The sequence below is a fragment of the Eutrema salsugineum genome, unplaced genomic scaffold (assembly GCF_000478725.1).
Source record: "Eutrema salsugineum unplaced genomic scaffold, Eutsalg1_0 scaffold_14, whole genome shotgun sequence".
In the NCBI taxonomy this organism is placed as follows: domain Eukaryota; kingdom Viridiplantae; phylum Streptophyta; class Magnoliopsida; order Brassicales; family Brassicaceae; genus Eutrema; species Eutrema salsugineum.
Window position 1 is genome coordinate 2,945,416 of NW_006256877.1, and position 15,595 is coordinate 2,961,010.

The 15,595-nt window shown below is 35.4% G+C and overlaps 6 protein-coding genes across 6 annotated transcripts in view; 2 read left to right on the forward strand and 4 right to left on the reverse strand.

Annotated features, from left to right (window-relative positions):
- The window catches only part of LOC112088572 (defensin-like protein 207), a 1,518-nt gene extending 451 nt beyond the window's left edge, over window positions 1–1,067 (reverse strand). The window contains exon 1 of the mRNA XM_024158974.1: window positions 1,064–1,067. Coding sequence (XP_024014742.1) covers window positions 1,064–1,067 — 4 coding nt within the window. The remainder of the gene's footprint in view (window positions 1–1,063) is intronic.
- Window positions 1,068–2,257: 1,190 nt separating this feature from the next.
- On the forward strand, window positions 2,258–3,307 carry LOC18022975. The gene is made up of 2 exons (XM_006405339.2): window positions 2,258–2,815; window positions 2,900–3,307. The coding sequence occupies exons 1-2, from the start codon at window positions 2,644–2,646 to the stop codon at window positions 3,247–3,249; spliced, it is 522 nt and encodes a 173-aa protein (XP_006405402.1). The 5' UTR covers window positions 2,258–2,643; the 3' UTR covers window positions 3,250–3,307.
- A 141-nt stretch (window positions 3,308–3,448) lies between these two features.
- Window positions 3,449–5,317, reverse strand: LOC18022976 (omega-hydroxypalmitate O-feruloyl transferase). Its single transcript, XM_006405340.2, has 4 exons — window positions 5,296–5,317; window positions 4,884–5,202; window positions 4,603–4,778; window positions 3,449–4,507 (listed from the first exon to the last, which is right to left on the reverse strand). The coding sequence occupies exons 1-4, from the start codon at window positions 5,296–5,298 to the stop codon at window positions 3,635–3,637; spliced, it is 1,371 nt and encodes a 456-aa protein (XP_006405403.1). The 5' UTR covers window positions 5,299–5,317; the 3' UTR covers window positions 3,449–3,634.
- Window positions 5,318–8,591: 3,274 nt separating this feature from the next.
- Window positions 8,592–9,704, reverse strand: LOC18022977 (transcription factor TCP6). Its single transcript, XM_006405341.2, has one exon. It carries the CDS (start codon window positions 9,603–9,605, stop codon window positions 8,892–8,894), a length of 714 nt encoding a protein of 237 aa, XP_006405404.1. The 5' UTR covers window positions 9,606–9,704; the 3' UTR covers window positions 8,592–8,891.
- A 1,699-nt stretch (window positions 9,705–11,403) lies between these two features.
- Window positions 11,404–13,725, forward strand: LOC18022978 (ABC transporter F family member 4). Its single transcript, XM_006405342.2, has one exon. The coding sequence runs from the start codon at window positions 11,516–11,518 to the stop codon at window positions 13,637–13,639; it is 2,124 nt and encodes a 707-aa protein (XP_006405405.1). The 5' UTR covers window positions 11,404–11,515; the 3' UTR covers window positions 13,640–13,725.
- A 363-nt stretch (window positions 13,726–14,088) lies between these two features.
- On the reverse strand, window positions 14,089–15,071 carry LOC18022979 (DNA-directed RNA polymerases II, IV and V subunit 12). The gene is made up of 4 exons (XM_006405343.2): window positions 14,973–15,071; window positions 14,818–14,879; window positions 14,492–14,584; window positions 14,089–14,329 (listed from the first exon to the last, which is right to left on the reverse strand). The coding sequence occupies exons 2-4, from the start codon at window positions 14,855–14,857 to the stop codon at window positions 14,307–14,309; spliced, it is 156 nt and encodes a 51-aa protein (XP_006405406.1). The 5' UTR covers window positions 14,858–14,879; window positions 14,973–15,071; the 3' UTR covers window positions 14,089–14,306.
- Window positions 15,072–15,595: the final 524 nt, after the last annotated feature.

Genomic DNA, 15,595 nt, shown 5'->3' on the forward strand with positions numbered 1-15,595 from the left:
CAAATCCATAGGTGTTGTGATCTATTTATATTCAAAATTTTGCAACTTTGTTAAACTTGTTTAATCCATATATGCTCTCTTCTTTCTGGTTTTCCCAAGTTCATAATGTCGCCACTATTGTGCATTGCCGTCTTTTTCATTAAATATTTTTTTTTCATGTTTTCAATCATGTACTTGTCTTAATATTTAACTAAAAGGAAGGTCACCTCTTTAACTGGTATTTTATATTCATTGTTTTCTCTTTATTTTGAAATGGCTATTGTTTATAAATGATAATTGTTGTTGTCATATATATATAATTAAGAATGGCTTGGCTACTTATTGATAATGAAAACGATTTGGCTTCATTATTTCATTATAAAATCTTTAGGGTTTCAGATGCATTGTAGCAATCATGGCGACACTGACTGGTCCTTTTGATTTTTGTGCAATTTCGTATTGCATAATTTCTTTATATGGAATATTAGTAGAGATTTTGAAATTTTCTTTTAAACTGAATAGATTACTGTGGTTATTATGGTTATTTGAGAGATTAAAACACACTCCTGATGTGAATATTATACAACTGTTCCAATAAATTACAAAATTCTCCATCTCCAAAAATCTAAAGACTTTGATGAGATTTTCTGTGTTTTGTTTGAAGCCACTAAAGAACAGATCATACCATTACCAATACCTGTTTTTTCTTTCTGACATTATCTCTTATGGTTTTTCTTCATTTTTGAGTGGTACCTTAAACCTGAAATTGTCTACCAGAACTCAACTAAAACCGAGACTTAACCGGGCAAATATCATAAATAAACCTTTAGGCTTTCAGCTGCATTGCAGCAATCATGGCGACGCCGTATTGCGTTACTCCGTATATGCGAGTATTTATATAATAACTTTCAAGCTGAGTTATTATATAAACATATAAGAGTTAGTTCGAGATGCGTAAATTACACGAGATAGAGCTCATTATTGAAAGAGAAAATTTCATATAAAATCTTCAACTTAATTTCAATAAATTTTTTAAATTTTTAACTTTTCGTGTGTCCAAAAAAAACTTTAAATATTTTTCTACCCATTTCAAATCCTCAATTGTTATCTTTATAATTAGTTTACACTGTATACAAAACGACACTAAATGAAAATTGGAACGCTGTTCGAATCTCGTTAATAAACGAACTACAGTAACTCGTCGTGATTAAGCAATGATTTACATAAAACTTGATATAAACTAAATCTCGACAAAATTGAAGCAAAATCTCCAAAAAAATTGAAAGCAAAATGATCACATGGATAACAATTGGCAATTTAAAATGGATAGAAAAATGCCTGAAGTTTTTTCTGGACACATGAAAAGTTGAGGATTTAAAAAGCTTATTAAAATTAAGTTGAAGATTTTATATGGAATTTTCTAATATTGAAATGGAAATGAGAGATCATGCCAAATTTTGTTGTGTCATAAATCGTTATCAGTTATTCTAGTTACTGACTGCTCTGCTAGTTTATGCATATTGGTTTTGAATTATTTGACCCCCCTTGTGGTTTTCTTACTAATTTTTTTCAATCCCCCTTTTAAAATTTTTTTCTTGATTCAATCGATTAGTAAGGTTTTAGGTTATATTTGAGAGAATAAAACACACTCCTAATGTGAATCTCATACAAGTTACAAGTGTTCTAAAATGTGATGAACAACGTAAAAAGTCTCCTACTCCAATAAATCTAAAGACTTTGATGAGCTTTTCTGAGTTTTATTTGAAGCCACTAAAGAACAGATAAGGCAATATGGTTTTATTCATTTTTGAATGGTACCTTAAACCTGAAATTCTGTATCAGAATTCAGCCAAAACCGACACTTAACCGGGAAATTATCATAGTATTGGCTTCATGTGTGTGTGTGTGTTTTTTTTGGGGGGGGGGGGGGAGTGGGGTTAATATGGCTTCTCGTATTGATGATATCTAAAGAGTCATTTCTTCTGACAACTTTCTTGGTGTTTATGATGATAAATTGATACCAGCAAAAACCGAGACTTAACCGGGAAAATATCATAGTGTATTTGGCTTCATATGTTTTTTTTTTTTTTTCTATTTTTGGTTAATTTGGCTTCTTGTATTAATGATATCTAAAGAGCCATTTCTTCTGACATCTTTCGTGGATTTTATGATGATAAATTGATAATGGCTACACTTCACTTTCAGTGGTCCATAAATAAACATACACACACAAGTGGCTTACCTTCTCCATTCTATATTTCCAGATATAGCCATTTCTTTGAGATTCATAGACAAAAACCCTTAAAACAGAAATCATGAGAGCTCAATAAATGTAAAAACACACAACCAACCTCTCAGTTTCTCTACTTTTCCTTTAATTCCTCTCTCTATCATTCATTTATAACCTTCACTCCAGAAGCTTCTCTCTTTGCTCATCTCTTTGTTGCTCACAAGAGTTTTCTGTATATAAGAATAACACAACCTTGAAGCTTTGTTTCAATAGATTTTATGCCTCTTCTTGTCTGATCTTTGTTTGTTCTTTTGTCTTTTACCTCTTAGCCTATGCTTTGTCTGTTTCTTCCATCAACCACATAAACAAAAAGGAAACCTCATCTTTAACCAATTGTTTATCCAAAATAAAAGAAAAAGCTGAAGCTTGTAGTCATGAAAAAGAAACTGATAGTGCTTATGTTACTTCTGCAACTTCTGGCCTTGAACTCTCTTTCTCTGAGACAGTCTTCATCGAAACCAAATGCAAAGATCACTGTAATGGGTCTTGTTTACTGCGACGTCTGCTCTAACAACAGTTTCTCCAAACACAACTACTTCATGCCCGGTAAAGAAACAAATCAAAATTTCTCAAAATTGTTAGATCCAAGTTGAAATGTCTCTCACTTTTGTTTCAGCTGAACAAAAACAGGTGTGGAAGTGAGAATAATCTGCAGATTCAATGCTGCTTCGTCAAGAACTAGAGAGATGATAACGTTCTCTGCAAATCGAACAACGAACGAGCTCGGACTCTACAAGCTAGATATAACGTCTCTAGAAGGCGTTGCTTGCGCCGCAGAAGCAGATAAAGGTTCTCTTATGGCTTCTTGTCAGGCAAGCTTGATTGGTAGCTCCTCGGATTCCTGCAATGTTCCTGGCTACAAAACTACAACGGATCAGGTTGTGTTTAAGTCCAAGAGGTCTAATCTCTGTGTCTATGGGTTTACAGCTTTGAATTTCAGACCGTTTAAGAAGAATCTTGACTTGTGTGGCAAGCAATAGAAAAGAAATTGCCAAAGTCACTGTTCGTTTCTACTCTAACTATGTGCTTCAGACAAAATTACTGTGTTCTGTCTTCTTATCCTCTGTTTTTTTTCTTTGGACTTCGTTTAGACAGCTTATTTATATAAAATATCTAGTTTTGAACAAAAAAGGCCTCAACATTCCAAAAACAAATCAAGTAATAATATAGAAATTTTACAATATCGTTGAAATAATATAAATTTATGGTTGAAACTTGATGCAAGATATCAGACAAGATTAAGATCAAGATAATAATAATAATTCAGCAGAAAAAAAAAACAAAGGAAGCGAGAAAACAGAGTAAAACGAAAAGTTTTCTGACAATAATTGCCAGATATTTGTCTTTTTTTTGTCTTTTTCAATATTATATCTGTAAAAACTGTTCTTGAAACACATCCATGGCTGAAGTAGGAAGCCCAAGAAGCACATTGATGCTTCTCCTCTGTTCTCCATGAGACAAAAACAGTGTCACTTCTTTCTCAGGTAAAGCTACTGGACCGGACAAAACCGGTTCTCCCCAACCGAAATCTGTGGTATGAAAACCCAATCTTGACCATGTTGTTATCAGAAGAGTCGAGGAAAGAGAAGGTCTTGCTCTTGTGACTTCGAAGTAATCAATCGCAGATCTCATGTATCCATCAGTGACCATCTTAATCGCTTCTCTGACTAATCCAACAGCGAAACTCAACGGTTTCTCGGTTAGCTCTCCAGCTTCACAGATAGAGTTTGTGAGAACAATTCCATTCCCAAAATACCCTTTTGGCAATTGAGGCTCAAACTTGGCTCTACCATCGACGGCAAAGAGAAGCTTCGTTTTCTGATCAGTCAACATCTTCAATGACTTGGTTCTTGCTCTCCAGACAAAAGCAGATAAAGCCTCAAAAGTTGTGCAGCTATTACCTAGAAGAGATTCACTGTTCTCTGTTGCTTGGATCTTAAGTTTCTTGATTTTGTCTGGATCAAAGCAGAAGGATCTGTAGAGAGTTGGCTCTTTGGTGTAAAGAGAGTTGATGTTGGATTTATCTTCAATCTCTTCGAATTCCTGGTGAAGATTCTCGATCATTGGAGGGTTACGAGCACTGAGAATGGTTCTGTCTGAGAATGGAGGAGTTGTTAATGGTAAGCCTCTAGCGACTTGACCCCATGAGTTAACAAACTCCATAGCTCCAATACCATCAAACATACAGTGATTCATACAGAGTCCAAGAACAAACCCTCCACACTTGAATTTTGTCACCTATATAAAAACCCTAACAAATCAGATCTCAACTCTTTAAACCCTAAATACAAAAACAACAACAAAAAGTTACTTGAGGAGAAAGAAAACTAAACCTGAGCAGTAACAGGAGGAATTTCAAGAATGTTTTTAGCGTCAACAACATCGTAGACAAGTTTCCCTAGAGTTTCAGGGTCCGGTTTCGTGATGTCACCGATCTCATCCATTTTACAGTTTGCTTCTGCTTCCACAAACACAACTCCTTCTTCCGTACAGTCCACTGTGAGTTTACCTGAATTTACAAACCATTAAAGACATTAACTGATGTTGTTGTCTGAGTTTAAATATCGACAGAGACTGAAACCTAAGTGATCATTAATTGTCTTTAATCATTTACCTTCAGGACTTATGGTAAGACGTCCAGCAAGAGGGTAGTAATGAACAAGAACCTGACTCAAAGCTTTCTTAATCACTTGGACTGCTTCCTCGTTTCCTCTCTCCTCAGATTTGAAACAGTAGATAGTACGGACGATCACGGCGATGTTCTGATCAAGATTCGACAAGAAGTAGAGACCCTTTCTTGTCTCGGATTCGGGTTTGACCAAAGCTGGTTCCTTTTGAAAAACCTCAAGATGAAACTTAGTTCCTTTCATGTTGTTGTTGTTGTCGTCCATTGAAGCAGAGAGTGTTACTTCCTTGTTGTTGTTCTCCGCAACCTGAAGAACCAAAAAGAAGAGTGAATACATGAAAAAATCTTTGAAGACTTTGTAAAACAAAACAAGAACATAATGAAAAACAATAACACAAACCATTTTTTATTCAAATAGAGTTATGAAGTCGAGTTGGATTCTCATGAGATATATATGGGGAAATCAATGAGGATTATCATGGGACCCGCAAGTTCATGGGACCCGCAAGTTCATAGAAATCTTGTCTTGTTAGAGGAGAAACGTGAGAATTATGTGAAAGTTAGAATACTTGGACGGCCTTGCTTCATTTAATAAAAATGAGTTCTATTGACTAATAGTAGTATTTCTTTAATTTTTCTTTTATTAATATTTATATATATATATATATATATATATATATATATATATATATATATTGGATTTTAACGTATTTCATTTAGTTAGTGTTAGGTGACTGAATAAATGACCTAACACAACAAACACTAATGTGTTTTTTTTGTTAGTTGAGAGTAGGCCTCCCAATTTTTGGATGACTTCTTAGTTTTCTTTCTCTTTGCCATTTATCTTTACTCTTTACGATATTTTCATGGATATACTAAAAGAATTCAATTAGATGTCATCATGCATATTCTCTTTCTCGAAGAAAACTTCAACCATACAACACAAAATTTCACATTTTTCAAGAATAGATTCTGTATGGTTAAGAAAACCAAATTTTTGAGAAGTTTTTTCAATTGGAATATATTAGTCTATGTCAAACAACGGTTCTTGTACACTTGACGAAATGCGATCTGGATGATCACGAAACTCAATCACTCAAAACAACTAAAATTGTTGAGTCCAAAACGTAAGAATGTTCTATGTGAACAAAAAAAAAAGAATGATACTGTATATGGGAAATCTAAAAACTAATAAACGCCATGAGCTCCTATAAGAGTTTACACATATTCTTGTTTTAATTAGTATGCGAATTTCTTAAATCTAAAATGTCATAGAATTCTAGAAAGTATGTAGAATATAGAAATAGAAGTTTCTACGTACATGTACATTATCTTAAGAGTTATTTAGACGCAGGACTGGATCTGGGGACAGCCTGATGAAACATTCGCCTATAGTCCCCAAAATTTTTCTTTGGTTATTTATGAATTTTTCGGCCCCTAAATCATACAAAAAAAAATTGTTCTTAAATTGTTTATAGCCCCCAAATTCTCAGATCCGACCATGTTTAGATGACGTTGTTTTCGGTTAAAAAAAAAGAATAATAAATAGATTCTTCCCATTATAATATATATAAACACTTATGTTGTTCAAATTCTGTAGTTTTTGTAATTCCTTGTTTGTCTCTTCTTGGCTGGAGAAGGTTTAGGTTACCGAATCAATTAAGAAAGGAGGGACCAGAGAGAATCACATATCTCCCACCGCCAAGTAGAAACGCATCTTTCTCTCTTTCATATTAATCGAAGCCAACGTATTTGTTGACCAAATTTATTCAACGTTTTAATTTTTTTCTTTTTCTATTTGACCAAATAACGTAACTTGAATTCCACCGTACAAGTATCTCATAAAACTGCAAAGCATGGTCTTCCACATATAGAACCAAAAAACTCGAACCTTAAAACATACAATATGTGAATCCAGAACTTTCAGCTAGTTAAAAAACCAAAAAAAAAATCAAAGTTAACTAACAATAGATTTTTGAAATCACTCCTAAATCTTTGTTATTTTTTTCGGTAAAAAAAAAATAAATAGTTTTCATAACAAATTAATATGAAAGTATTTTTATGACCGAGTCCATATCCAACGCAGTAAATTTTAACATTTCGTGTTTGCTTAGTTTTTGATTAGTACTAAATTTTAGTATATGTTTTGCTACTTACAATTATTTTGAATCGGACTGAAGCATACAACGAATCAAAGCGGATTATGCCTGGCCCTAATGACCTAATCAAATGAATCAAGTTGAAATTTTGTTTCAGATTAGTTCTTGATCGTCTCTGCCATTGAGGCATCAATGTAACAGTATCAAACAAGTACTTACAGATTAAGGGACACATAGTGCAAATTCCTTGTTTTTTGTTTTTTTTTGGTTTTTTTTCGTATCTGTGATCTGTTCTTTAATTCGGATCGACATATTTTTTCCCAGTATCTACTCTAAAACTAGTCAAATATGTGATATTATGATATCTATTAAAAATTTGGATGTCCAATCCCCTATATAAATTGTTAAGGAAACAAAAAAAATAATGAAAATTTCAAAGTTAACTAACGATTAAATTACGGCTTTGATTGGTGATATGAGTTACGCTTGCATTAGTTTGAGTTATGGGCAAACATCAAAAATGTTACCAATCATGCATTAATTTATTTTTTTGAGTTTAGGTTTGAGTTATAAAGTGGTATAGTTGAGTTATAATTTTGAGTTATCTTTTTTTTATAAAATTGATTACTCAAAAGTTAATTCAACATCAATCAAAGAAAATCTCTTGTATTAGAAGCTGAGTTAGGATTTGTTTTTTTGCTTTTCTCCACCTAAATTTGCTATCCCACGTTTGTTTAATAAATATAATCATAATTGATAATCGTTTATTTAATTTGTTTAAATAACATATAATACAACTTATACAGCAGAAATGTTACCAATTATGTATTTTGACAAAAAGGTAACTTATATTTTTACAGCAAACTCACTGCATAAATCTACTGTTTATACCACATAATATTTACTTAAAATTACATCAAATCATAACATCAATTGTAAATCAACTTCAAAATCACATGTTACCAATACAATATTTATTTTGAAATTCACTTTTGAAGTTTTGTAATATTTTAGCAAATTACATAGTTTCCTATAACGAATTTATCATGAAAGTATATATTATGCCTAAGTAGATGTCCAACGTAGTAATATTTGTAATTTACTCAGTTTTTGATTAGTAGTACTTAATTTTAGTATTTGTTTTACTCCCTCAACGTAACTTACAAAGTTTTTGAATCGGATCGAAGTATACAACAAATCAAAGCGGATTATGGTTGGCCCTAATCAAATTAATCAATTTGAAGTTTTTGTTTCAGATTAGTTCTTGATCCTATCAGGGTTTTCGCCAATGAGGCCCATCTCATTGTTTGTGTGCTGTTGACAGTTTGACACAATACAAAAATGAAACTTCATACTGTTTCGCTCTTCTCATGGAAGAACGCGCGCCACTTTCTCACCCAAAAAACGTAGCTTAGTCCAAATTCTACCATTAAAGACAGCAAGCCAATGTGTGCCAGCATCAGAGACCAAAAGAGATTAAACTTGGAATTACAGACTCACAAAACAACTTAGCTTCAGGGTAAAATCTTTCAAACAAGATGAAGCTTAAACCACAAAAACCATTCCCGGAACAACTTCTGTCCCGAAACGAAAACTTTTTCTGTGCAAACAAATTCAATCAACAAAGTGCTTGATAATGCATAGAAGCCTCAATCCAGTGCAGTTCAAATAGCAAATCCTACTTACTAAGTTTACAGCGTAATTAGTACATCAAAGCCATATAATTTAAAGAAAGGTTAAGTAAACTTAGCTATTAATAAGCACACTGTGCCATAAAATGCATTCCCTAAAAGCTATATCAAGCTTGAGAATTCAGCAAAAGCATATATCAAGATTCCTACTAGATATACATATATATGGACAATCTAAGTAAAAAAAGCCATTAAAGGCTTGACCTTTAAGAACCATTTTTCTCTTGCTGAGCTTCATGTTGAAGATTGTGATGATGAGCCTTAGCTTGTTGTAGAGCAAATTGCGGATAAATCTGTGGATTCAAAACCCCAACAGTCCCATCTTGAGACATTTGATTATTCTCATAACCCATCCCTGAAGAACCATTGAAATCAAACCCAAGAAACCCAATTCCATAATTCAAATCAAACCCTCCTGCAGTTGAAGCATTAGCTCCACCATCAAACCCGGTTTCATTTGGCCAAAACCCATTTGCAATTTGAGACCTTGGAGCTCCTTTCAGGCTCAAATCGGCGGTGAGAGGAGGTTGAGAAACAGAGTCGGTGGTGGGTTTGATTCCACTTCCGGTGGCGGAGATTATCGACGGCTCGGCATGGTGAAGCAACCACTGGAGAGTCTCGCCGTCGGATTTGTGACCTAATTCTCTGGTCAATTGAAAAATCCTCGCCGCACAAAGTGGAGGCAACCTAACTCTTCGGCCTCGTCCTTCGACTTTGAGGTGTCGATCTTTGCTCGGTTTCTTCTGAACCGATTGTTCTTCGTTCTCCTTATGGTTCTTCTTCCACTTTCTTTTCCCTTCCACAGTATTGAAACCCTTAAAGTCGGTTTCTTTCGCCGTCTTCTCGTTGTCCTGATTCTGTGGTGAAGGGTTTGGGAAATTCGGTACTTGTGGTTGATTTGGGTTCTTGGGATCCATCATGGACCAGGTCAAGATGTGGTGACTTTATGGTCGCACACTAAAAATTACCAAGCTTTTTTTGGTTCTCTCCTTCTCTCTCACAGAGATTCTGATTCAAGGTGGGGCGTGTGTAAGTGTAACCTTTTGACCTAGGTAAAGGTAACTAAGTTTTATTTTTAATAAATTTTCACACTTATCGTATAATTTTTCGAACAATTTATAAATTCTAATAAATTCTCACATTTATATAAGTATATATAAGTAACTCGATCAATAGAGTTTCGTTTTCTTCTCTCTCCTTTTCGTTTTCTTCTCTCTCCTAACGGCAATTGAATAAGCGAACCGAGAGTTTTTTGCTTTTTTTTCTGTTCTCTCTTTCTAATCTTTCACAGAGAATAAAGTTTTTTTTTTTTTCTCATATCTTCGATCTTATAATCGAAGTTTTTTTAGTGTATGTCGGATTCCGACTTAATCGGATAATAATGTTCGCTTTTAACTGGATTAGCTAGCTCTTTCTTCTCTGGATTTGGACCTCTATAAATGATTTGAGACGGTGGCGAATAAATCCGGCTGTGAATGTCGAGCTTTCTTCTTCAACTTTTGGATCATCCTTTCTCGGCTAGGAGATAAACTCTCCTTAAATCCCCTTTTTAAGAGCCATATGGCGTTGGGTGATGTGGTCTAGAATCAAAGATGATCGGTGTTAATTTCATCGGAGATGTAAGCTTCCGACAAGTTCTAATCCGGATCTAATCAGAGAGGAATCAAGCAGTCAAGAAACAGCAATTAGAGGAAGATGGAGATCCATTGGAGTTAACATACATGGTTATACTCTTTGGATTATCGGTTTCTAGCAGAGCTCTGACCGGTAATGAATCGACGGTATCTTCAAACCGTGAGCCAACATCTACCCAAAATCTGCTGCATGTCTTTACACGTGTTTTAGACTTATCAATCTTTATCTTTTTAATATTGGACTTTAATGAGATTGATTTGCTTTTTAATGTATGAGTTTGGACCTCAATTTTGCTGTAACTTGCCTGTTTTTGGGTTTTCGTTATAAAACAAGTTGACGATAAAAAATATAAGTAACTGAATCTACGGAAAAACATATACATACCACAATGAAAAACGGTAAAAGGCTAAATTCTTTTTTTGGACATGTATTTGTGTGTTATCTTATAAAATGATCTACACTTTTACAAAAAGAAAAGAAAAAAAAAGCCAAATATGCAAACACATGAGAATTTATCCACAATGGTATATTACAAATATTTTGGCTATGTTATTATTCTCTACAACGAGCTAGAAATTTGTTACAATAAGTGCGAAAAATTAGAAAAGTGCACATAATTATGTCTTTTGCCCATAAATATGTTGTTAGTAGGCCTTATATAGATGGAAACATTGAAAATGGAACATTATATTTGCATTTGCAAAGATATTTCAAGAAAACGAAGATTGGATTTTTTATTTCAAAAATGTGATCTTTAAGATTTTTGTGTGTTTCTCTCTTTCTCATGTACAACTTCGATATATACTTCCACCAAACTGCGACTAGGACCTCAAATCTCAACTTTACAAATGGCAATATGCCTTTTGCATCGACAGTTAACATTGCCGTCCACAGTGAAATCGATCTGATTTCGAGTAGACTCGCTGGTACAAGTATGGGCTTGATTTGGGCCGCTAAAAATTAGTTAGGTTCGGGTATGATCGATCTGCTAAGACATATGTTTTGTTTTAAGGCTTTTTTATGAGCCCACTGATTATACTCCAGGTTAATCCTTTGATTGTATTAGGGTTTATACGAATTTCAGCCGATAATTTTACTCAACGAAGATCAGTGTCGGATTCGAAGAGATCTTCGCGGCGAATTGTGTGATTTACTGCGAATTTGTTAAACTGGGTTAGGTTCGCCGGAATCTGAGATGGGTAAGGAGAGTAAGAAGAGTGAGAATAGGGTTGAATCTGAGGGAACCGTTGAAGAACGCAATTCTACGAAGAAGAAGAAGAAGAAGAAAAGCCGAGAGAAAAAGGATAGCTTTGGTGGAGAAAATGGGGAGACAGCTGCGTTTGAAGGAGAGAAATTGGGTGAGGGCGCTCCAGCTAAGAAGATATCGGAGAAGAAAAGGGTCAATTCTGAAGCTGACGATGATGGTGTGAAGAAATCGAAGAAGAGTAAGAAAAGGGCTGATTCTGGAGCTAATGCTGATGATGGTGGGGAGAAATCAGAGAAGAAAAGGGTTGATTCTGAAGATAATGCTGATGATGGTGGGAAGAAATTGGAGAAGAAATGGGCTGATTCTGAAGCTAATGCTGATGATGGTGGGAAGAAATCCGAGAAGAAAAGGGCTGATTCTGAAGCTGAAGATGGTGAGAAGAAATCGAAGAAGAAAAGTAAGGAGAAAATGGTTGATTCTGAAGCTGAGGATGATGGTGTGAAGAAATCGAAGAAGAGATATAAGGAGAAAAGTGTTGATTCTGAGGCTGAGAGTGATGGTGTGAAGAAATCGAAGAAGAAGAAGAAGAGCAAGAAAGAATCTGGTGGTGATGAGATAGGAAACAGTGAAGAAAGTCAAAGTGATGGTAAGAGGGAGACGGGAAAGAGAAAGCGTGATGAGGGTGGTTTGGGAGCTGAAGAAAACACAGAAAATTCCGACAAGGAAACTAACCGGAAAAGCAAGAAGAAGAAACCATGTGTGAATCCAGAGGTTGAAGAAGAAATGAAGGACTCTGCGAAAGATGCAAAGAAGAAACAAAGTGAGGATTCAGAGGCTGAAGGAAACGACTTGAACTCTACGAAAGATGCAAAGAAGAAAAGGAAGAAGAAGAAGCAGAGTGAAGATCCAGAGGCTGAAGAAAACAACAATGACTCGACGCAAGATGCAAAGAAGAAACAAAATTCAGAGGCTGGAGAAAACGACTTGAACTCTACTAAAGATGCAAAGAAGAAGGGGAAGAAGAAAAAGAAGCAAAGGGAGGATCCTGAGTCCGAAGAAAACAACAAGGAAGAGGCAACGAAGAAAAGGAAGAAGAAGTGTAGTAAGAGTGATGAAAATGTGACCACCCCATCAAGTAAAAGCACAAAAAAGGTGAAGTTTTCTGATCAAGTGGAAGTTTTTCCTGCTGAGGATGAAGAAAGTGAAGAGGAGGAACAAGAAGAAGAAGAAGAAGAAGGGGTTGAACTGGTGAGAGGTAACCGGTTTACAAAGGAAGAAGACGAGCTGATAAAGAAAGCTGTGTTAGAGTACGTTGATAACCATGCTTTAGGAGATGAAGGGGTAAACATGATTATGAACTGCAGGTCACACCCACAAATTAGAGGCTGTTGGAAAGAAATAACAGCTGCTTTACCTTGGAGGCCACATAGTGGTGTGTACCATCGTGCCCATACTTTATTTGAAGAAGGATCCAAAGGAGTATGGACTAAAGAGGATTTTGATATGCTTATAGAGTATCACAAGAAACACGGGAGTGATTGGAAAGCTCTTGCAGATGCGATGGGGAAACACAGGAGGCATGTGAAAGACGCTTGGAGGAGAGTAAGAATGGCGTCGAAGAAGAAGAAAGGACATTGGTCAAGGCAGGAGTATCAAACTCTCTTTGAGCTTGTGAACAAAGACATTAGAATGAAAGCATTCCAAGAGAAGCGCTCAAAGCATGGGATGCTCCGAGATAACATCCCTTGGATGGCGATAAGCGACCAGCTTGAAACACGGGACCACACTATCTGTTGCGTTAAATGGTATGATCAGTTGCAATCACCGATGGTGGCAAAAGGAATATGGGCTAACGTTGATGACTATAGGCTCATGGACGAGCTTACGAATCTTGATGCTGCTTGTGTCGACGATGTGGATTGGGATAATCTTTTGGATAATCGAGATGGTGAAGCTTGTAGAAAGCGGTGGGACCAGATGGTGCGGAATATCGGTTTCCCTGGAACCAAAACGTTTGCAGAACAAGTCGAGATTTTGTCTGAAAGGTATTGCCCTGACTTAGCTGAAGACAGAGAAGATTTTGACAACAGACCTTTTGATCCTGAAGATTAAGTCTACTAGAAAGTTTGTTTGTCCCTTTTATGTTCTACTTTAATGTGATGTTATGTTAGGAACTAAAAACGAAAAGAGATTACATTTAGACTTTTGCCATAATACTTTCTTAGCTCCTATGATAAGAATTACAATCAGAGAAGCGATTAAGAATCCGCAACAAAGAGCCAAACAGTGTTTAGGCAGCTTTGCAAAGCCTTGGATACCGACAACAGCCATTTGAAACAACCCCAAACTAAGCAAAGGCTCAGATTACTAGGCAAGACATTGAAGTGAACACAAGTGTGACTCTGAAGTGAATAATATTCAATGAAATGAAAATGAAACTCAGCTCTAATAGTGTTCTGAAAACTGTTAATCAGCATTGACCAACTGAATGCAGAGAACACTAAAAGAACAAAGGCGGCAAACCAGAAAGAAAGAGAGAAAGAGAGACACAGAGAGAGATGTTTTGCTTGTTGAAATGGCGAATGAAGATGAGTAATTAAAGCCAATCAAAAGGATTCACCAATGTAAACTCACTTATTCTAAGGAATTCATAAGAGGCAAGGAAATTACAGAGTCACACTTGTGTTCAAATCAAACCAAACAAAACATGTCAATATATATTACATACAATGGCAAAAAGTCTTGAAACCATCTTCCTCAGGACTGACTAGTGGTGTTCTCAGCGAGCTTCGTATTGAACAACTGCAAGAGGAATAAACGACCATATAACTTAACAATCCAAATACAAAAGGGATATGTAGTAACAAAGGTACAAACTAAAAACCAAATTCGAAATCAAAGAACGCTAAGAACTTGCATCACTCCACAAAAGAAGGACTAAGGATTAGTAGTGATTGAACTCACCTCTACGGGTACGCTTCTTGTACAGAATACGATACCCACACTCTCTGCATTGGATCACATCTCCAGACTTCAATGTGTTCTCTTGTCCACAATCTTCAAAACCTCAATATGAACAAGTTAAGCAAAAGCAATACAACAACAAAAGAAGATAACCTCTGACGTACACACCAATGATGCATATCTAATTCCCTAAAGCATTTAAACTCACGAAGCTAACATTTTTACAACACTAAAGTAGTAAACTTTATCAAAAATTCAGTTTCAAGATAATCCCAGAATTCGATGGTCGATAAAGCTTTCGAGAGGAAGACGATAGTCGAGCTTACCTCCGCAGACGTAGGTAACGGGTTCGGGAAGTGGATCCATGATTCTCGAATTGAATCTATTCCTATTCAACAAAGAAACATAACTGAGTCAGGACCGGACAAGATTGTAAACAAAATCTGGAATCTAGACAAAAGTTTCTCGATTTCATACTTACCTTAGGGTTTCTGCAGCAGGATTAGGATGATTTCAAGGGAATACCGTCGAAATGACGAGGAAGGAGATATCGCGTTTGGTTTGAACATTACTTATTTGTATGGGCTTCGTGAAAAAAATAACAATTTAAATATGGGCTTACACATGAAGCCCATATACACAAGGTAAATCTTTGACCGAGACCAAGTTTTACATTACGTGAAGGTTTGACCCTGGGCACGGGACGAGTATTTGCCATTTTTGGTATACTTGATACTTGACTTGCCCCGTTAAAGTATCAAGATATTTGTACTTGTACTTGACTTGTTAATATCAAATACTTGCCAAATTTTTCATTACTTGCAAGTTACTTGCCTTGTTCCGTTACTTGTAAAAGTACAAATAGAATATTAAAAAAACTAAAATTTTGGGCCATATTTAATTAAAACCTATGATAATATTTAATATTTTGACCTTTAGGTTTTTGGAAAGCTTTAGATATTGAAGTCTGGCAACGTATTTAACTTTTGATAAGCAGATTTTTCTTTCCTTTTTTATGTTGTAATCGATGTGGAACAAAACTAAAAAAAAAATCAGAGATTTGAAACGAGTAACGGGTCAATAAGACCAAGTAGTAATTTTTTT

Excerpts from the sequence above, each read along its gene's own strand:
- LOC18022977 (XM_006405341.2), bottom strand. The coding sequence starts at position 9,605 with ATGATGGATCCCAAGAACCCAAATCAACCACAAGTACCGAATTTCCCA.
- LOC18022976 (XM_006405340.2), bottom strand. Across the intron at positions 4,779-4,883 it reads TCTTACCATAAGTCCTGAAG|GTAAACTCACAGTGGACTGT; the intron begins GTAAATGATTAA and ends TTGTAAATTCAG. Across the intron at positions 4,508-4,602 it reads TTCCTCCTGTTACTGCTCAG|GTGACAAAATTCAAGTGTGG; the intron begins GTTTAGTTTTCT and ends GTTTTTATATAG.
- LOC18022979 (XM_006405343.2), bottom strand. The coding sequence starts at position 14,857 with ATGGATCCACTTCCCGAACCCGTTACCTACGTCTGCGGAG. Across the intron at positions 14,585-14,817 it reads CGTTACCTACGTCTGCGGAG|ATTGTGGACAAGAGAACACA; the intron begins GTAAGCTCGACT and ends GAGGTTTTGAAG. Across the intron at positions 14,330-14,491 it reads CAAGAAGCGTACCCGTAGAG|TTGTTCAATACGAAGCTCGC; the intron begins GTGAGTTCAATC and ends TTCCTCTTGCAG.
- LOC18022975 (XM_006405339.2), top strand. The coding sequence starts at position 2,644 with ATGAAAAAGAAACTGATAGTGCTTATGTTACTTCTGCAACTTCTGGCC. Across the intron at positions 2,816-2,899 it reads ACACAACTACTTCATGCCCG|GTGTGGAAGTGAGAATAATC; the intron begins GTAAAGAAACAA and ends GAACAAAAACAG.
- LOC18022978 (XM_006405342.2), top strand. The coding sequence starts at position 11,516 with ATGGGTAAGGAGAGTAAGAAGAGTGAGAATAGGGTTGAATCTGAGGGA.